Source organism: Nilaparvata lugens, chromosome 10 (genome assembly GCF_014356525.2).
Source record: "Nilaparvata lugens isolate BPH chromosome 10, ASM1435652v1, whole genome shotgun sequence".
NCBI classification, from domain to species: Eukaryota; Metazoa; Arthropoda; class Insecta; order Hemiptera; family Delphacidae; genus Nilaparvata; species Nilaparvata lugens.
The window spans coordinates 14,570,465-14,591,440 of NC_052513.1; the positions used below are offsets into that span (position 1 = coordinate 14,570,465).

The window sequence follows — 20,976 nt, forward strand, 5'->3', positions numbered from 1 at the left end:
TGTCCTATAAATAGATTATATGAATTGGATTTTATCACCGAAACGGTTTGACGATACAGGGTGAACAAGTGGATTGATTTTATTTATAATTGATGTGAAATGTCATATAGGTAGCTAATTTGAATAATTTTATATTTCAAAACAAAATATTCAAAAAAAGTATTAATTTGATCTGTACTTATACCCAGACGTCTAAAAAGAAGCTATGCTCTACACATCATGGTGAATCTATTGTCATCCATTTATAGAATTATTGAAAAAGGTAAATCTGCACCTTCATAATGTTTTCACAAAAATTTAAGAGAAAAATTACTGTACAGTGATTGATAAATTATTATCATTCTTCAAATGATTGATGATGTTGTAATTGACGACTATCTGAAAAGTTTATTACGTTTCAAAAGTTAGGCAACAAAGAATCTATTTAAGAGTTGAAAGAAATAATAAAATTTTTAACCCATCGACACCATTTGAAAAAATTGATCATTGAGTGAAATTCGATTCATTATTGCGTTATCACCGTCTCATTATTTGTACAAAAAGTTAGTTCTAGAGCTTTTGAAAGAACATTATTTGAATTACAGACACCATTTACAAAAAAACGTAATTAGCAGCTGATTTAGTGACCTTGTAGCAGAAAAAATTGATGATAAAACAAAATAATGGAAGACAATGATCCCATATTCACCATTTATATGAACAATACTAGCAATAGTAGTGGAGGCACAAGTGAAGACGATATGAGGAGGTCTAGTAGAAGGACGAATAATCATAGTGAGTCGTCAAATGTCGGATTAATTCCAGTTGAGTTTTCATCCTTATCAAGTAGTGATTCTGGAACTTCTACTTCTGTGTCTCGTAAAAAAGTCGGGTAATTATTTTATCTATTATTAGGTTAGAAACACAATATTTTGTATAACTTATACAATATGTTTATAATAATAGGTACTCATCCATGCATTTCACTATCCATGACAAACTGTTAGTTGATAATTCGTTTCTGAACTATTTTAGACGACATTACAGGCTAATTTTTAAATACCATAATAGTTATAATACTAAAAATATGAGTAATAGTTCTCAATAACTATTATTCAAAAATTAAACTATAGTGTCGTCAAAAAAAGTTAAAAACGGTTTAAAATAAGTGGAGAGCTTAAAACCCATAGACACCAAAGACAGAAAACTGAAATAGCAGCAAAGTTAATAATTTATTCTGAGTAATTAGCAGAAGAAGTACTAAAAAAAGAATCCCAATTTTTATAAAAATTCTGAAATTTAAAAATGAAGATTATTTTCAGATTATAGATTATTTATTGAATTTTAAGCCATGTTTAGCCTAGGCAACACCAGAATAATATTGTCAACTGACTTTTCAATGAATTGCGGCAATCTGTTGCCAATTTCATAAAAGCACAGCATCATTTTGTCGTCAACTTGTGAATACGGTATCCTTGTTTTCAACAAAATTTCTGTTGAGTGTGGAAAACATTGAGAAAGTTGCCAACAAAATGTTCCCTCTCAACAATTCTACGCCAACTACGCTCTGTGGGCAAGGAATTGACAACTTTTGTTGCTCTACATTTGAGAACAACATCTCATTTTCTACAAAAAAAATTGCATGAGACTATATTTTGAAAACAACATTTTGTTGACAGATTTGGTGTGAACGCAGCTCTAGACTGATATTTTTTTACATATAAATTTACAAACTGCCAACATTATTTAAACTTCTGAATGTTAAATGACTTTAATTTACAATAAAAAATCAAATGTGGTCGGATACGTACCTATTCTTGGAAGGCATATAATAGGCCTACACATACTGTATCATATAGGCAAAAAGTGTGAAAATGCATTTATAAAGCCAAGAGTGGAGAATGACATAAGGTAGCGATATTTGGAAAAATATCAAGTACAATACATTTTGAATGTAGAATATGGTTTTCTTTGTTCTCTAGTATTCAAAGCCTCCAGAATTCAAAGATAATCAGCTTCATATATTGCTATAGCTACCAATTTTTCAAAATTTAATTGGAATAAAATTGCACTTCATCAAAGGTCAGCTCAAGGCTTTTGATAGGAATTTCTCGATTATTCCACAATTTTTAGTAGATTACAGTAATTGTTGAGGCTGAGCCGTAATGATGCCTTATCAGTAGTCTATTACTGTCATTATAGCAGAAGTACGGTGAATTTGAAATAGTGTACCTATTCTAGGTTTATTGAATTTGATCATCATAATTGAGGCAACCCATTGGAAAATTTGAAGTCCTAAAAACTTGTAAAATGTATTTGAATAAATTTGAACGTGCCTTTCTGGATAAAAACTCATATACCTACCATGCAAAGAGAGCAGAATAGATTTGATGATTATTCGCTCGATTATCAATTAATCTATTGTTTATTCCATATTTAATAAGACTAGTTTTTTACTGAAAAACTATCATCATCATCTATTGGAAGGATGACATTGAAGTTATAGAAGCATATATTATGAAATATGACACTAAGACCGGAAACATCAAAATGTCCACTGTATGAAAGTAATAAGAATAAAGATTCAATTTCCAGTTTACATTTTAACACACATTATAATGTTCTATTCTATCAACTACTGTATTGGAAGTAAATGAAAACTTACCTTATTAACAGTGAATTCGATTCTAGCAGAGTGAAGTATAGGTCCATTATGCTTAGCTGTGTTACAACTAACTGCCGCAGTCAAGATCTCTGCTCCAATGTAAATGTTCTCTCAAACTTCTCCTGGAAAATAATTTCACTGTAAAAATAAAACTGTACTGAATACCAAGTAGTCCATGAAATCCTGAACATGATACTCATCTTTTATCAATTCATCACGGTAATTCACTATTATTATTAATTTATTTATATTTTATTCTTATTAAAAAGAAACAGATCCTGAAGTGGAAACCCTATACCTCATGTAGGAAGTGACTTTTACCCAATGTCACTTCTTATATGGCAAGGCAGAACATCTAAAATAAGGTTCTCTCTGCCAATGGAATTCATAAGAATAAATAAATAAAGTGAAACCCCTTGGTGAAATAATGGATAACCTGTTGAAGTTGATAGCGTCGGTGTTTTTGTGAATAATTTATTATTATTTATGTTTCATAATATAAAATGAATGTGCTTAAGGGTTATTTATGTTATAAAATGATAATCTATATAATATGATAAAGAAAAGAATTAGCTTATACAAAGGAAATTCACGAATGACGCATCACCACGTCTGAAATGATTTACTTGAAATTTCACATAAAGATTCTTAATTTTTCGAGGATGGTTATGGGCCTATTTCAAATACCCCAAGATTTCAGTAGTTCAAGTTCTTAAATATACCCTCGCGGAGCATGGGTTACATGCTAGTAGGTATAGTATAAAATTGACCAATGTAATCATATCATGAATGAATAGATCCCTTTGTTAAAGGAGGCAACAGGTGGAAAGCCCATCTTGGCTCCTTTACACAATATAAAAATTTTGAATACTCTATATTATTATGTTGAATACAGATGAAAATGATAATGAAGAATGATAGAAAATGAATCAATACTCACCGAACATTATACTAAGTGATCCAAAATAACTAAGAAAGTAAAACATGATATAAACACTTGGATTAAGTGCAATTATTTTTTCCTACCTATGAAAAGCTATCACTAAGGCTCAACTCACACTTACGCGACTACAGGTCGAGAAGAGACTCGAATCTAGTCGAGAGCATGCTTTTTCTAAATGGTGACGTCGCTGAGATTATAATCGACTGTTCTGAGTATCACCATTTGGAAACACAATGCTCTCAACTAGAGTCGAGTCTCTTCTCGACATGAGTCTCGTAAGTGTGAGTTGAGCATAAGAGTACCTACTATTCTGACTTGTGTACTTGCTAGCTGATACTTTTGTATTATGTGATCAAAAGTAAATAGTCTAGTATTTCAAATTATTTCCTACCATTTGGCCCTTCTTTTTTTCCATCCCATCATTACCTTCCTACATTTCAAATTATTTTCAACTAACCGGTCCTTATCGTTTTTCCCATCTCATCATTTCCTTCCTTCATAACCACACTAATTCTCTTCACTCTTCCTTTTCTACCCTCTCAAAGATTGTTTCCTAGTACCCGCGGATAGCCATAGTTGGAAGACCTTTCAATCCTCCCCATATTTTTGCACCACACAATTCTTTATTAGGTAGTATATTATGATTGTTGTTATCTTATATTCATAATATGTATTCATATTTGTCTACTCGTATAATAATTTTGTTCTCTTGTATCTTGTGTATGTGAATTGAAAATTGAAAATTCAAATTGAAAACTGAGCAAAAAAGGTATGAGAGGGAAAAAATTTCGAAAATTAATCATGGTTGTTCACATTTCATTATTTATTTATTACATAATTTTCACACAATAATATTTGTACGGCTTTTATTGGTGGGGAGTTCCTGGTGGAAGTTCCACCTCGCCTGAATATATCATTTGAGCCTTACGACTGTCATACTTCAGCCGGGACCGACAGTTTAACGTGTCCATCCAATAACACGGGAGTGACCTGTTCAAAAACTTTTGGCTCTGAGTGGGTTTGAACCCGGTATCTCCAGGTTGCTAAGCAAGCACCTTTCAATTTTCACATGAAATCACTTGATAGAGCAAAGCTCTAGTGATGTATGAAACGTCAACCTAATATACATGGAAACAATGCGAAGGATGAATGAATAGACTAATGGATAATACATATTAGGATATGTATGGCATTAAGTTTCAGTGGAGATTTGTCAAAAGATTCCTCAATTTTATATGGGCAAATATTCAAGATACTAGAATTATTTAAGGCTTTCTTTGAAACAATCATAGGTAGGTAGCACTGTCTTGAATTCTATGTGGCAAAGCATTGAACATTTCTATCCCCATGTAATATGGGCCTTTCTCAAGTAAAGTGAGTCTATGATTTGGGTAGATAAGATCTCTAAAACGTGTACTATATAATATGTTAGTACATATGTTAGTAATATGTTACTTATTAAGTGTTCAAAGCAATATTTTCTCAATTAACAGGTCAAAACTGCAAAAATGGGGCTGCGTGGGACTACTTCTTCTAGTGGCCGTGGGCGGAGGAATATGGGTGTACACAGCCAACTACATGAAACAGTCCGCACCACAGAACTCGGCGCTGAGTGTGGACCCCGCACTGGACCCCCCTGATGTGCTGATTCATGTGCCCCCCTCCCCCATGGACATGGGCCAGTATCAGAAGGCTGCGGTCGTTAGCAATGGCGGTCCTTGTGCGGCTATTGGCAAGTCAGTTCAACTCTTTCTATATCAAATCAAATTATTATCCACTTGACACTCATACAAAACATTCATAAAAATATACATGAGAACGACAAGTTATTCGAGAACAAGGTACTACTCACAAAAAAAACTTTGGGAATAGAATATGTTAGCCAAATAGTTGAGTTCTTTATTACTACTACACCTGCTCTAGAACATGGGTTTCCCATAGTTGAGTAGGTTAATTTCCGAAAAAATGCAATTTATTTATATTTGTAGTAGATTTCATATATTGTATTTTTGAATATTATGTATATTTTATTAATTAGATTGCTTATTGTATATTAGTCTAATGGAAATGGATAAATTTTATTACATGATCTTCAAGATCAATACTATGATTTATAGTAATGTATAATTTCAATAATATTTATAGTTCACTTGATTTCATGAGTTTGACTGGTATTATGAATATTTTTTTCAACATAGATTGATGATAATCAAATTATCATAGGTTAGGATGACAAATTCACACTAGACACAGAGCTGTTATAGAATTTCTCCTCCATATATTGAGGTTGTCAGTTCCACATATTTCTATTTAAGCAAAACTATAGTTTTAATGAACTTGAGGCATCATCATCTGTAGTCTTTTTTGGCTAGATTGACTCAATAGGATGTCTGATTCAGTCCACATGAACAGTTGATATTGCATCAGATATACCTGTATCAGTTATCTTCTATAGCAGTGACAAGGAAGAGAACCGGCATCGGTGTTATCCTATCTTTCTCCACCTCCATTATAACGTGGACCTCATTTTAGCATTCGAGCACTGATCCTTTATGGATCTTGGTTTGTAAACTAAGGTAGTAAACAGCCAGTTCAAAGTTCAGGTACATCTATTAGGAGAGAGGTTGACCTAAAAGAGAAGGGTAAACCTATTGATGACTAGCTCAGGAAAAGCAGACAGAAAATCTGCCACCACAGGTTCAAAAGATGAGCAATCAGGTAGGAGTAAGAGAGAGCATATAGTAAAGATACTTAATAAAAACAACATAAAATACTGTAGTACCATTTATTAAAAACTAGTTTCGACCATTGGTAATTTTCAAGTTAAAATGTCAAAAATAAATAAAGTTGATACTAGATAATATGAACATATGCTTATTTTCACATGATTAAATTTAATTATAAATTTCATATTAATCATTTTTCACATTTTAACTTGAAAATGACCAATGGTCGTAACTAGTGGTTAAAATATTTTAAAGTCTCTAATAAAGGGTACTAAAAGTTTTTATATTATTTTTATCAATTTGAATAAAGTAGCCCGTATAAGTGAAGTGATTTTAGTAAAGATACTGTTTGATTTTATTTATTTGCCTCTGGAGAGAGGCAGAACAGAGTCCTACCCACAATATTGAATAGTCGTTGGCAAATCAGCAAAATTATGATAAAAATGAAAAGCCACATGATAAAACAGCAATTGGAAAGTTGAATTTGCAAGGATTGCAATAATCAATTCAAGATAATAAAGAACTAACATATTGAGAAAGGTGGGACTGGAAGATAACCATAACATCCTTTCTTTTTACTACGGCACTGTATTTATTTTATGAATAAATCAAATCAAATCGAATAGATTTTTATTCACAAAACATAATACAAATTTATAAAATTCATCACACATTTAACAGTGAATACTCTCCACAAAGACTTGAGTCTGTCAGTGGAGAGTGAGTTCTTTCAAGTTGATTGAGATTATGTTCTCATGTTTTCTACATATTATAATTAGAACTATTGTAATTGAATCTACCGTACTAACATTCATCAGCAAATCAAGAATATAAATTGCACACAATGAAATTCCATACTGGTTATAAGTGTATACAGACAAATATATAAATAGTAGCTTAAAGGCTATACTACTCATTATAAATGGCAAATTCACTATGAGATCAAGTTCTGAATAAGAAGGCGGATTGAATCAGTTGCTCTGCATCATTCCTGCCAATTTCTAATAACCATCTACTCAAATGTTGCTTGTAGGTGTTAATACTGTAATTTTCAGACTGTTATAAATGATTGGGAACGTTTCTAACAATGTATTTACTATTATTTTTAAAGCAGTTATGTAGGAGTCGGGGATGAGCAATACCAAAGTTAATTAGATTTCTTGTATTATGAGTATGAACTAAATTATTGAATGAATAAATGAATTGAATGAATAGATTCATTCATTCATTCGGAACAGGCAATATCCTAATACTTGCACGTAAGATGTTGAATGTTGAATTGCAGACGCATCCTGATGAAGAACGGCAACGCTGTAGAGGCAGCAATCGCCACACTGTTCTGTGACGGTGTGGCCTGTATGCAGAGCATGGGCATTGGTGGCGGATTCCTGATGACCATCTACAAGAGGGACGAGGGAAAGGCCTATGTGCTCAACGCCAGGGAAGCCGCCCCTGCCAAGGCTACCGAGGACATGTACCATGGGGCCGGCTTTGCTGCGCAGATCGGTCAGTTATCATTCAATATATAAAATCGAAAATTAATTTTACTAGTAGTTCTGTGAACAGTAGACCACACGCAGTTTTATCATCCACAAGTATCTGATGTCACCTGTTCTAGTTGATTCAGTTGAACCACATTTCACAGTTGAATAATAATTTACTCTTAAAAACTGTTATATTTGTTTTCTCCAAGATCAAAAACTCATTTATGTTAATTAACTTGGTTCATGTTTGAATGTCTATGCCATATGATAATTTTTATCCAGTTCCGTGATAAAAATATTTCTCAACTATTTTAAAATTAATTTTTGTCAATCAAGAATATCATAATTTCTTCAGCAATATTTAGTTCATTCAATCATTTTTTATTTTATTTTCAATCACCTATTAAATTTGTTTTTCAAATGTGAGAATATTGATACTGATGGGCATGCATCATAAAAAATATTGAAACCCTACCTTATAGAAATAGACATGGCCAGACATCTGTGTAATGCATGCAATGAATAATCCACTTGTCAGCTGATTGATTATAAATAACTCTATAGTCTGATTGATCCTATCTTCAAAGTAGATGATATATGTAGTGATATCAGAGTATGGAGGAATTAATTTTCTTTTCATATTATCCTTAAAATGCAAAATTTCAAAAAACCTTTTGTATACATCGACGCGCAGTTGAAAAAGGAATATTCCTGCCAAAATCTCATAGAATTCTATCAATGCGTTTGGCCGTAATCGCGTAACATACAGACAGACAAAAGAAAATCCGAGTTAAAACAAAGACCTCACTACGTTCGGTCAAATATTTTTAAAAAAGACACTTTAGTCTCAAACTATGGTTTCAACTCTTTAAACTAGTTGGGTTGTGATAAAATGAAAGGGTAAGTTACTAGATATCTTTCATTGTGTTTCAATATACTTTTAGATGCCCTAAAAAGAAAGGTGAGCTCTATTCTGATAATCATTTTTCATAAATGATTTACACTTAAAAATGGCTCTTGAAGACTTGAAACTAGTAGCTGTGTTGTGATAAAATAAAAAGGCACTTCATATATTTTATTGTGTTTCAACGATCAGAATAAACCTGGGAATTATCATTCAACTCCACCTTTTTAGTGAATTTTGTTTCAGTTAGTAAAACTATTTAGTTCAATATAACACTCATTTTTGTTTTCTATACAACTGAGTTTTATTGTTTCCTACCTATTACTATTGTATTATTAACTTTTTTATCATTAGTTTTAATGTATTACAAATAATGTAACCTGGAATTGTGATGTATTCATAGTGTAAATTGTGTAAATCTTATAGAACTGCCCTAAAATTACAATAATTTCTCTCTGAATAAGTGATTCTTCTAAGTCATATTACTAGTAGTGTATCCCTTAATTACAAAGATGTCTATTTTGAACAGTGGTGAATTCACTTTCTTTGTCTCAATAAAGATAGCCTAAGACCCAGTTGTTAGATTTTGACTTTGCTTGTAAGACAGATATTAGTTATGTCAAATTTCTTGGCATCACATTGCAGAGTAATGTGAAATGGGAAAAATCATTCTGTTTCATTGGATAAGAAAATATCCAGAGGTATTTTTATGTTATGTAGATTAAGAAATATTGTTAGCATTGATGTGTTGGTAGCTGCATATCATGCTTATAAATTCAGTCACACCGGTTGTATGGTATTTTGGCATGGGGAGAGATACCAATATGAAGAAACTTTTTGTTGTACAAAAAAGGGCCATGAGGATCATTTGTAAAGTAGATAGTAGAGCAAATTGTCGACCTCTGTTTAAAAAACTAAATATTATGACTGTTTATGCTTTTATGCCATCTTACCCATAAATAGTAATTTTCAAAATCATTTTACAAGACAAGTACAAGCACTTCGATTATCACAGTGCAATTACCATTTAACTTGAAAAGTTTTGTTGAATTTGGAAAGAGGTTATTTAATAAACTGCCTGCTTTTGTTAAAGAATGTGATATTAATAGTTTTAAGGTTTTTGTTAAAAAGATTCTAATTGACTGCTGCCCATATGGTTATGAGGATTTGTGGTGATGTCTCTGTATTTTCTCAACTGTGATATACCTGTTTTAAAAATGTTTCTTATATTACATAGAATTTGCTGATCTTTGTATTATTTTTTGTATATATTACGATGTGACTATGATGACTATTAACGTTTAAAAACTTTTAATAGTATCTATTAACGTTTATTGTTATATTTTAGAATTTTTTATTGAATTGTTGACTATGTCTTGCATTTTTGTTAAAGTGTTCTGACAATAAATGAATCTTTGAATCCTGACCAAATATTATTTCTATCGATTGCAGGTGCCAGATCTGCAGGAATCCCAGCTGAATTGAAGGGATACCACGCAGCTTTCAACAAATTCAAGAGTGGCAACGTGAAATGGGCCGAGCTGGTTGAACCAACAATCAAGCTCTGTGAGGAAGGGGTCCCCATCAACAAGCATTTGGCGTTCAACATTAAAAATCACGAGTCTGACATTAGAATGAGTGAATCGCTGAGGTGAGTCCACGAAAAATCTCAAATGTCACAAAAATGTACTACAATAGTTCGATCAAATTATATTTACCTTCGAGGAGAAAAAATGAATGAATGGAAGCTATAAAGGTGCGTACAGATATACGCGCCTCCCACACGCTCCGCCCTCGTTCCGCCATCGCTCCGCCCTCGTTCCGCCATCGCTCCGCCCTCGTTCCGCCATCGCTCCGCAATCGCACCGATCATGAACGTTACGGAAGATGTTAGCTCTTCTCGCGTTCCACTCTTGCTCCCTGGTCGATCATCAATCGCTCTGCTCGAGTGACGTTCGATTGCAGAGCAGAGCGAAAGTCTGTACGCACCTTAAGATGAAGATAAAATTTGAAAGGTCACATAGGCTTCTACGGTAGTTTGTTTAAACAATATTCATCCTTGTGGAGAAAACATAAATGAGTGAAGCAAAGCTACAAGGTAAAGACATAGAGAAACAATAGCGTGAGTAGATATCCCATAATATATGGCGTTTATGTCGCTACTTTTACTGTTACCTCAAGCCGATTACTGTGGATTATTTTAGATTTTTACTGTTTTGTTGGGGTGAGAGTGTATGAACGGCACAATATGAGAGACTACCAGTGTCACACAGCTTCACGGGGAAGAACTACGTGGACTATCGGCTTGAGATAACAGTAAAAGTTGCGACATAAACGCCCTATACCATATGGATATCTACTTATGCTATTGTTTATCTATGGTAAAGATTACTAAGATACTGTACAGCTTTTAAATATAGGGTTCAGATTACCAATTAGTCAATTAAAACATCACTCTAAATAAAAATTAAAAAATAACGTTATTAACGATATTAACAAACTTGAAAAATATACCTTAGCGTTTACCCATGCCTTCTGCCTTGATACAGACCATTAGAGAAGAAAGTCGAAAATAAAAACCCTCAAAGACACTCAAACGGGGTCAATTGCAATTTAATCATTGATCAGAGTTTTCATCTTTAATTTGCATTAGGAAAGTTTTATTGAAAGTGCTTATTATGATAAAAATATAGATCAATACAACTTATTCATTAAATTCGAATAGTATATTTTTTTAAAAGATCATCAGATAAATTTATACTAAACCGTCATGATTTTCATTTTCCTATTCGATAAATTCTAGATGAATAATAATCCATAGAATTGTATAATTTTCACAGTAAAATTCTACTCCGTGAAGATGGATCCATCCCAAAATTCAATGAGAAGATCAAGCTACCAAAATTGGCGGAAACACTGAAAATAATCGCCCACTCACCGAACGAAGCCGAAGAATTGTACAATGGCTCTCTGACCAAAGCATTTGTTCAGGACATACAGGAGGCTGGAGGAATTATCACTGAAGAAGATATGGCGAATTATAAGTGAGTTGAATTATTTTTAATTTTTTGTAGGTAGCAAATCACTGGAAGTTTGATGATGTAATATTACATTTTTTTCTCACATTTGAATCGAATCTTCAATTCGAGATCTATGGAACTTTATAGTAAATGTCAGAGTCATCAATAGACGGACAAACTTTTTGACGGAGAATTTATTATCGTAAATGTTTGTTGCATTGTTCCATGGTGTCACCGAGGCAGGGTTAACATATTACTGGATAAAAGGTTTATTTAAATCGAGATATATATAAAAATTTAAAATAACATTTCAAAATAAAGTTTTATTGAGAACAGATGTAGAATGTGAATTCTAAACTTATAAGTTATAATTTTTTGATGACGTGTCTGTGGAGATCGATATTGAACAGGGCGTTGGTTTCGTGACTGGCAACTTATGTTTTTTCCTGTTCTGCCCTTGCTCTGAAAAATGGCTTGCTACAAGTGTTGTCGTGGAGTTTGCTCTAAATCATTTTCGTTTATTAATGTTTTAAATTGAGTTTTATATAAATTTTTATGCATAATTAGCTATTAGTGTAGTAAAGCCAATAGCCACTGTGTTTCAATGGTAAACTAGATAAGTATTTTAGTTCGTAGTTACTTGAAATAATTAGGCTTAATAGATATTTTCTCTTTCTGTATTTTGTGTATTTTCATCTGAAGATTATAAGTTAATTTGCTCTGAAAACTGGATTTCTCATTCATAGGCAATAGATCCATTCACAGTTTATCAAGAATCTATTTTATTGGAGCCGACAACTATTCTTAGGTTGATAGGTGTTAAATGCTATTCCAACCGTTTAAGGAAAAATTGGTAGCACGGCAAATGTTACCCCTGTGGTGGGACCGAATTACAAAATAAATATGTCCCAAATGGTACACCATGAAATCCCTGGTTATAGAAATTATTAGTAGGATAGATATCTTGATAGGTTATGAATGGTTTGTTGCTGAGTGGGAAATCGGTTCAAGAGAGATCAAGTCCTAATGAATATATTATCTGTGCAGACTAGCAAAATGGCATACAATATGAAAAATATTAAAAATGATGATGAGTTAATAGCTGCCTTAACACAACTGTTTGATAATTTTAAACAAGAGCAAAATGCTAGGTTTGATGAGCAAAATGCTAAGTTTAATGCTAGGTTTGATGATATGAAGCAAGAATTTGCTAGCATAAGACTAGAGCAGGTTAGTATAAACCTTCTATTGAAAAATGCAAATGAAACAGTGAAAGATAATCATGAAGATGAAAACAAATTGAAGCAGGATGGTAGTAGTGTTAAGTTACAAGATCAACTCATTCAAGTTTCTGACAATGTAGGCCTAGTTACTGTTGTTGAAAGGGTCAACCATAGTGAAAGTGTAGAATTGAGTAAAGAAGTAGGTAGGGAGTTGTCTTCATTGAAAGTCAACTATCAAGAAAGTACTATTGCTACATTGAAGGTTAAGAAAACAGTAAACAAATCGAATGTTTCTATGGATCAGATTACTACATTGAAGGTTAGGAAAACTATAAATAAAATGAATGATTACATGAGACAGGTTTCTGTGGAGGTTAGGAATAATGTCAACAAAATGAATGTTGCTTTGAGTCAAGTTGATGAGTTCAACTTTCAACTGAGAATTGAAAAGATGTATGCTATGCATTCTCAAGTGACCATGACGAACTTTTGTAGGCAAAACTGCTTGGTTGAAATAAATGAACCCATGAATAAAATCATGCTATTGAAGAAAACAAAACACAAAGTTTCCATTGATGTATTAGTATTCAAAGGTTGTTTCAAGTTGCTTATTTACAAGATGATGACTGTGAGTCACATGATGAAAGGGTATTCCCCAGCACACAATGATTAGGAATCCTGTGTTATGCCAGGATTCAGAATAGCATAATCGCTACACAGTGTATGGTAAGAGTCCATAATTGTGTCTTTTTTCTTTCCTATAGCCTATTTTTCTTGGCCCTTGATCTTTTCAAATTTCAATTCTTTCCTGTCTTTGTGTAATATTCAGTAAATTTCTTCTATGAAGCATATCTTAACCAATCTTGTCCATAGTCATTTAAATTTGTATTTTTTCTGAAATAATATTAGAAGTTGAAATAGTAGCTTATTTTCCTAATCTTTAATTGTTGATAAAACTTAACTTTTCTAAAATCTATCCACTGTAGTGTAAAGAATTGTGTGCTTGTGACATATTTTTTCATCATGTATCACTTATGTGGAGTGTATCAATTCTGTGTGTGTTGTTTTAGGGAATTTATTTACCCAGTTTTCTATTTCTCTTTTTTGTATTTTTTAGGGAACTTATTTACCCAGTATTTCATCTTGATCATCTTTGTATCATAATCTTGAAATGTTTGTACTTATTATACAGTCTTTAAAATTTTAAATTATTTAAAAAAAAAAAAAATAATTGGTTTAATTTAAAACGTTTTGTTATATTATTAATTGAAATAAGTTTTTGTGATTGATTTTTTTTTTTAATTTTAAAATTGTTTGTTCTATAAATTTTGATATGATTGATTATCGTTTGAAATGGATGCTGGAGTGTATGTAGAATTTTTAGTGGGGTTTGTTGATTAGAATTTTGCTGGTATGTGATTGTTTTTTTGAGATGGAAACCCATTATTGCCTAAAGAAGGAATAACAGAGGTTATGACTTAGAGAGGCAGTAATGAGATAATATTTTTTGTGTTGATTAATAATGTTGATTGCCATAGATGCAAAAATAATGATTAATAATGTTGATTGCCATAGATGCAAAATGATGATTACTTATGAATATTGTTTGCCTTTGAAGCAAAATATTATTGATGTTTTGAATGGTTTCTTGTTTAATGATTGATAGTAAAGTTTTGTCATGAAATGTAGTTTGTGTTTAGAACATTGAAGAGTCGAAATAAACTATAGTATCCAACAAACGATGATTAACAATATTAAATAATTTGCTTTTTATACAATTTTTGAAAACAAAATTAAAACTAAATAATTTTGAAACCCTGAATGATAAATCATAAATGTGAAATGAACATGCTATAAATGAAATGTTATACTAAATGATAATGAAATGCAGATATATTATGAAATGATTGTGAATAGAAGACCAATTGTCTGAAATTATTGAAATATGTATTGAAATTAAATTTTGTTGTGATAATCTGATGTTTTTTACAATTTTGATAATGATACAGGGTGTTATGAAATTATATTTCTATTTTGAAGAATGGATTAAAATTTGATATTTGAACAGTGAATTGATGAAAATGAATGATTTTTTTTTTTTAATTTATCATTGATATGTCCATATTTCACAATTTATGTATTGCTGACTGTATAATAAGATGTTAACAAATTTCAATTTCATAGATATTTAAAATTAATTTTATGTGTATTAGATTGTATGGATAGCCTAATCAAGTTTTTCTTCTTAGTTTATAAGCATTTTAAGATAACAGGTACAGCACAGACATTAACATTGAAATAGTTATCATGTGAATCTCGAAATCAGTAACAAGTGAACGCCATGAAGAGTGTTAAGAACATTTGGGTGATTTTCAAACTAGTGTGACATATCTACGCCAATATCTACACCAATAACTACGCCAAAATCTACGCTGATGCCTACACTAATAACTACGCCAATGTCAACGCCAATAGCTACGCCAATGCCTGCACCAACGCTGATGCCAACAACAAAAATATACGCCAATGCCAATGCCTGCGCCAATGCCAAAATCTGTGCCAATGCTGATGCCTACACTAATACCTACGACAATATCAACACTAATAACTACGCCAAAATGCCAAAATCTATGCCGATGCCTGTGCTGATATCAATGCCTGCGCCAATGCCAATAGCTACGTCAATGCCTGCGCCAATGCCAAAATCTGCGCCAATGCTGCACCAATGCCAATAGCTACGCCAATGCCTGCGCCAATGCTGATGCCAACACCAAAATCAACGCCGATGCCTGTGCTGATATCAATGCCTGCGCCAATGCCAATAGCTACGTCAATGCCTGCGCCAATGCCAAAATCTGCGCCAATGCTGCACCAATGCCAATAGCTACGCCAATGCCTGCGCCAATGCTGATGCCAACACCAAAATCAACGCCGATGCCTGAGCTAATGCCAATGCCTGCGCCAATGCCAATGCCTGCGCCAATGCCAATATCAACGCCGATGCCAAAGCCGACACCAAAGCATACACCAATAGCAATGCCAATGCTTATTGCTGACTCTCTATCTCAAACTTCAACACTACTGCATTACCTGGAGGTAATTGCCATCCATGTTCACATTCACAACTTTGAATTCAGAAGAACAGTCACAGTATCATAAAAGAATTGATTCAAAAAATCCTCTCCTAAATTATTCCTGTATGCAGAACTCTAAACCTTGAAAGCTGAAAATATCAAAAAACCAAACCTTACCTAAATTAATCCTCACCTAAATTAATCCTGTATGCAGCGTCTATCTCTTTTCCAAAAAAACGAATTACATTGTCATTTCAAGCCTGAAATGTACATTGTATAATTACAAATATGATACAAAATTTATGTGACTCTGTATTGAATTTGGAATGCAGCCGTCTACTACAAACATGAAGCAATGCTAACTGAGATGTCACCTGTATCGAGTTTGATATGCATCAGTCGACTACAAGTATCAGCCCAACACTACGTGCATCCAGATCAGCCCAACACTTAACGTCATCACATTGGAGTCACACTTAACTGAAAATCATACTGAGTGCCTTAACGGACTGTTTTCCAAAATGTGCATCAATAAAATCAACCGTGTCAATAGTGAAAGAAATGAACATTTTTTGATTTATTGAAATTTTTATGTGAAAATTAAATGTAACAATTCATCAATTCATTAAAAAAAAAAAAAAATAAAATAAATAATAATAAATTTTTCATTCAACATACATAATTTTTTTTATGCAATAAAAATTAAATTTTCTATCTATTAAATTTATGTGCAATTTCAAAAAACTATTCTTTACATATTAAACTTTCTGTTGAGATATTTTTCTTTAAATTATATATAAAGCTAAATCAAAAGTAATATTGATATTCTATATTTTGAGATATTGTTTGGAAACATATAACAAACGCTATTGATGAATTTTTATAATAATTTTCAATATTTTTGGATGACATGTAATGTTTTTCTAGAAAAAATTGTTACTGTTCTCGAATTTAAATTTCAACAATTTTCATTAGGGTCAATGTAAATTTTTTCTTTGAATTTTCAAACAGTAAAATTTTTTTATGTCAAGAGGGGGGTATTTGTAATATTACATTTTTTTCTCACATTTGAATCGAATCTTCAATTCGAGATCTATGGAACTTTATAGTAAATGTCAGAGTCATCAATAGATGGACAAACTTTTTGACGGAGAATTTATTATCGTAAATGTTTGTTGCATTGTTCCATGGTGTCACCGAGGCAGGGTTAACATATTACTGGATAAAAGGTTTATTTAAATCGAGATATATATAAAAATTTAAAATAACATTTCAAAATAAAGTTTTATTGAGAACAGATGTAGAATGTGAATTCTAAACTTATAAGTTATAATTTTTTGATGACGTGTCTGTGGAGATCGATATTGAACAGGGCGTTGGTTTCGTGACTGGCAACTTATGTTTTTTCCTGTTCTGCCCTTGCTCTGAAAAATGGCTTGCTACAAGTGTTGTCGTGGAGTTTTGCTCTAAATCATTTTCGTTTATTAATGTTTTAAATTGAGTTTTATATAAATTTTTATGCATAATTAGCTATTAGTGTAGTAAAGCCAATAGCCACTGTGTTTCAATGGTAAACTAGATAAGTATTTTAGTTCGTAGTTACTTGAAATAATTAGGCTTAATAGATATTTTCTCTTTCTGTATTTTGTGTATTTTCATCTGAAGATTATAAGTTAATTTGCTCTGAAAACTGGATTTCTCATTCATAGGCAATAGATCCATTCACAGTTTATCAAGAATCTATTTTATTGGAGCCGACAACTATTCTTAGGTTGATAGGTGTTAAATGCTATTCCAACCATTTAAGGAAAAATTGGTAGCACGGCAATGAGCTTCATAGATTGTAGGATTCTAGGCTCTTGAGAAAGTTATTAAAGTCATAATACTTTAAAAATTGTCTGAAAGTGATTGAACAAATTAATCACTCCATTAGATTTAATAAGGATCAATTACTTCCAGTTGGTCATGTCTAGATTTATTTATTCATTTATTCATAAGGTTAGCAAAAAAATACAAGAATCGGAAAAGAAAAAACAGGCTATTGCCTAAAACTTCTTCAATTTCCTAATTTAGTTTTAAATTGTCGAAATTCATGTAGGCATCATCCTTTGCACGAAATCAAAATAACTTTTGAGTGTACAGAAGGTGGAATGTATAGGGTGTGTGGAAATTTATCAATATTACTAATATTACAGTTATTACAGAAACTTCTACTGTAGGCCTACTCCAAAATCAGCAAGGATCCGAACTATTTTGAATATTTGCGTTGCAGATAAAATTTGAATTCTTTTGATAGATTTTTCAAATTTGAGAAAATTTCCAATACTCACCACCAAATTAGCCTACCTATTGTGAATTTCCCGAATTATTAACATTGCCAACGTTTTGTCTACACTATTGCTTTTTGAGCAATAAAAATATATGAGAGAAGATTCAAATATTGAGAACCCATCTGTATTATACAATGCTTTCATGAAATCTAATATTCTATCCAATGAAACTATGAAAGTATGTCTTATAACGGTGTTATATTTGATAGTTTTTATTTTCAAAGTACGCTGAAAATAACAACCTCAGAATATAACAACCTTAAAATCCATTTATAGAGTTCATCTATACTATAATAAAGGGAAAAACTGGCTTATACACGTTCGGGATAGGAAATTCACGAATGACAAATCATCACGTCTGAACTACTGAACTGACTAACTTGAAATTTGTCATATAGATTCTTAACTTACCGAGGATGGTTATAGGACTATTTTTAATTTTTAACCCTCGCGGAGTACGGGTTAGTAGGTACTCACAATCATAATATTACATTCAATGATATTGATATATCATGAAGATTCGAAGTTGGAATCTCAAGTTCTGGGGCACCAATGATGATTTTGTCATTTGATTTATTTTGTTTCTGAATATTTTATAATGTTTTTCTGGTTAGTAGAGATTAGTCTATGTTTTTGGTGATACATTCTAGAATGTATAATCGACTCATCCATAGACGATGATAATCCATTTATTATACACATTTAAAAATAATGTGAACTGGTTTATTTACAGCGTACGTTGGGAGGAACCAGTGACAGCCAGTCTGTCAGGCAATATGACAATGTACACGGTGCCACCCCCCGGTTCAGGCTCGATTCTGGCCTTCATGCTGCAAGCCCTGGATGGGTTCATCCCCCAGATGAATGCCAGCGACCCCATCACTGTTCAACGCATCACTGAAATCTTCAAACATGCCTACGGACGACGGACTGAGTTCGGCGATCCTCATTACACCAATATCACACAGGTATTTGGTATTTATTAGTATTCAGTATTACTTGTTACTTACTTGTTACTTGTATTTGTCCTCCTGACAGTCTGAAGGCTGGGGAGTCGTCATTATTTTTCACGGCAGGTGATTTCCTCCATGAGCATGTCGTATATGTTGAAATGTATGCTCTTCAACATACTCTGATACTGCATAGTAGGGTCGGGCCAATAGGTATGACTTCAGGCCTCTGGCAAATGCTGCCTCGTCATCCATGTCCTTCAGGTCACGCGGCAGTAAATTGAAAATGTATGATCCTGCATATGTTGGTGAGCAGCTGTATTTCTTCAGTCTATGTTGTGGCAAGTCAAGATTCTTGTTGTTTCGAAGGTCATAGCAGTGTTTTTCCTGTCTTGTGGTAAGGCCTTTCCTCTTAACCAGATTTATTGTTTCGAGCAGGTACAATGAGACTACTGTGAGTATTTTACTCTCCACAAATAATGGTTCACAGTGCTCCATCATGTTTTTCTCCAATATCGTTATTAAGGCCCACTTTTGTATTCTCAGGACTCTGTCAAGGTGTGTCTGGGATGCCGATCCCCAGGCAACAATACCGTACCTTAAATGTGAGGCAAAGAGTGAGTGGTATGCTATGAATGATGTACTTTTCTCTGATATGTTTCTGATTCTTCGTATAACATACACGGCAGATGCTAACCTCTTGCATAACAGCTCTATATGTTTTCTCCATGTTAAGTGACAGTCAATTGTTATCCCCAGGAATCTTGTACAGTCTGTCATCATTGAGTCATCATTTGTTTGTCTCTCATCCAGGTTGTTTTTGATTGGAGTGAATCTGATGTGGACTGTCTTCTTCCTATTAATGGTCAACTTCAGTCTATTGCATGTATCTGTGGCCTCTTCCAGTGCTGTCTCGACAATTATGTGTGGGTCTATTTATTTTCTAGTCTACATAATGTAATAGGGACACCTTATTGTACAGAAGGGACTAACACCAAACGAAGCCCGTGATACCAACACTCCTGGGAGAGACTGACCCGAAACGCCGACCCCACCTGAGTGAGAAGAAGAAGAAGGAGAAAAAGAAGAAGAAGAAGAAGAAGAAGAAGAAGAAAAAGAAGAAGAAGAAGAAGGAGAAGGAGAAGAATGTGATTACAGGAATCACAATAACATGTCGAAGAATAAAAAAGGAAACAAAAAGCCTTTGCTGTAGCTATTGTGAGGACCACGTAATAATGGTACTGGAGAAAGATGGAAGAACAGCGTTACCGATTCTCTGGCTTGATACCACCACTGCCTTCTGTAGAGGGAAGCTGATCAATTATATTTTATTCTTCAATGTTTGATTCCATTACGAACTGCTTGTTGAATAATCACTTTGAACAATAAATTACGACATAGCAGTCAGGTATTTATAAATAAAAGCTATTAGCTTCTACTTACATTAGTGTAGCGCTTTCGGACACTAGTTCCTTCATCAACACTGGCTGTCACTTCCGTTGTTGAATACATGTGGTTATTAAGCAGCGTGGGTTGTGGGAGTGGCGGGAATTTTTGAACTGTTGGCGGCGGGGGTGGCGGGAATGAGCAAACCTTAATGAGCAAACCAACTTCAAATCACACAGCCTCTTCAACCTCCTACTCCAATAATCCACAAATTCAAACATTCCCGCCACCC

The 20,976-nt window shown here is 33.0% G+C and overlaps 1 protein-coding gene across 5 annotated transcripts in view; it reads left to right on the forward strand.

Annotated features, from left to right (window-relative positions):
* LOC111049370 (scoloptoxin SSD14) overlaps positions 1–20,976 on the forward strand; it is a 53,234-nt gene that overhangs the window by 19,362 nt on the left and 12,896 nt on the right. For 3 of the 5 annotated variants that reach the window (XM_022335738.2, XM_022335670.2, XM_039436394.1), the window contains exons 3-7: positions 5,081–5,323; positions 7,599–7,819; positions 10,154–10,352; positions 11,542–11,745; positions 19,082–19,316. In XM_022335738.2, the coding sequence (XP_022191430.2) occupies positions 5,081–5,323; positions 7,599–7,819; positions 10,154–10,352; positions 11,542–11,745; positions 19,082–19,316 (1,102 nt within the window). Of the gene's footprint in view, positions 1–193; positions 263–584; positions 872–5,080; positions 5,324–7,598; positions 7,820–10,153; positions 10,353–11,541; positions 11,746–19,081; positions 19,317–20,976 lie in introns of those variants that run through there. The other 2 variants (XM_039436393.1, XM_022335527.2) reach the window with 2 other exon arrangements.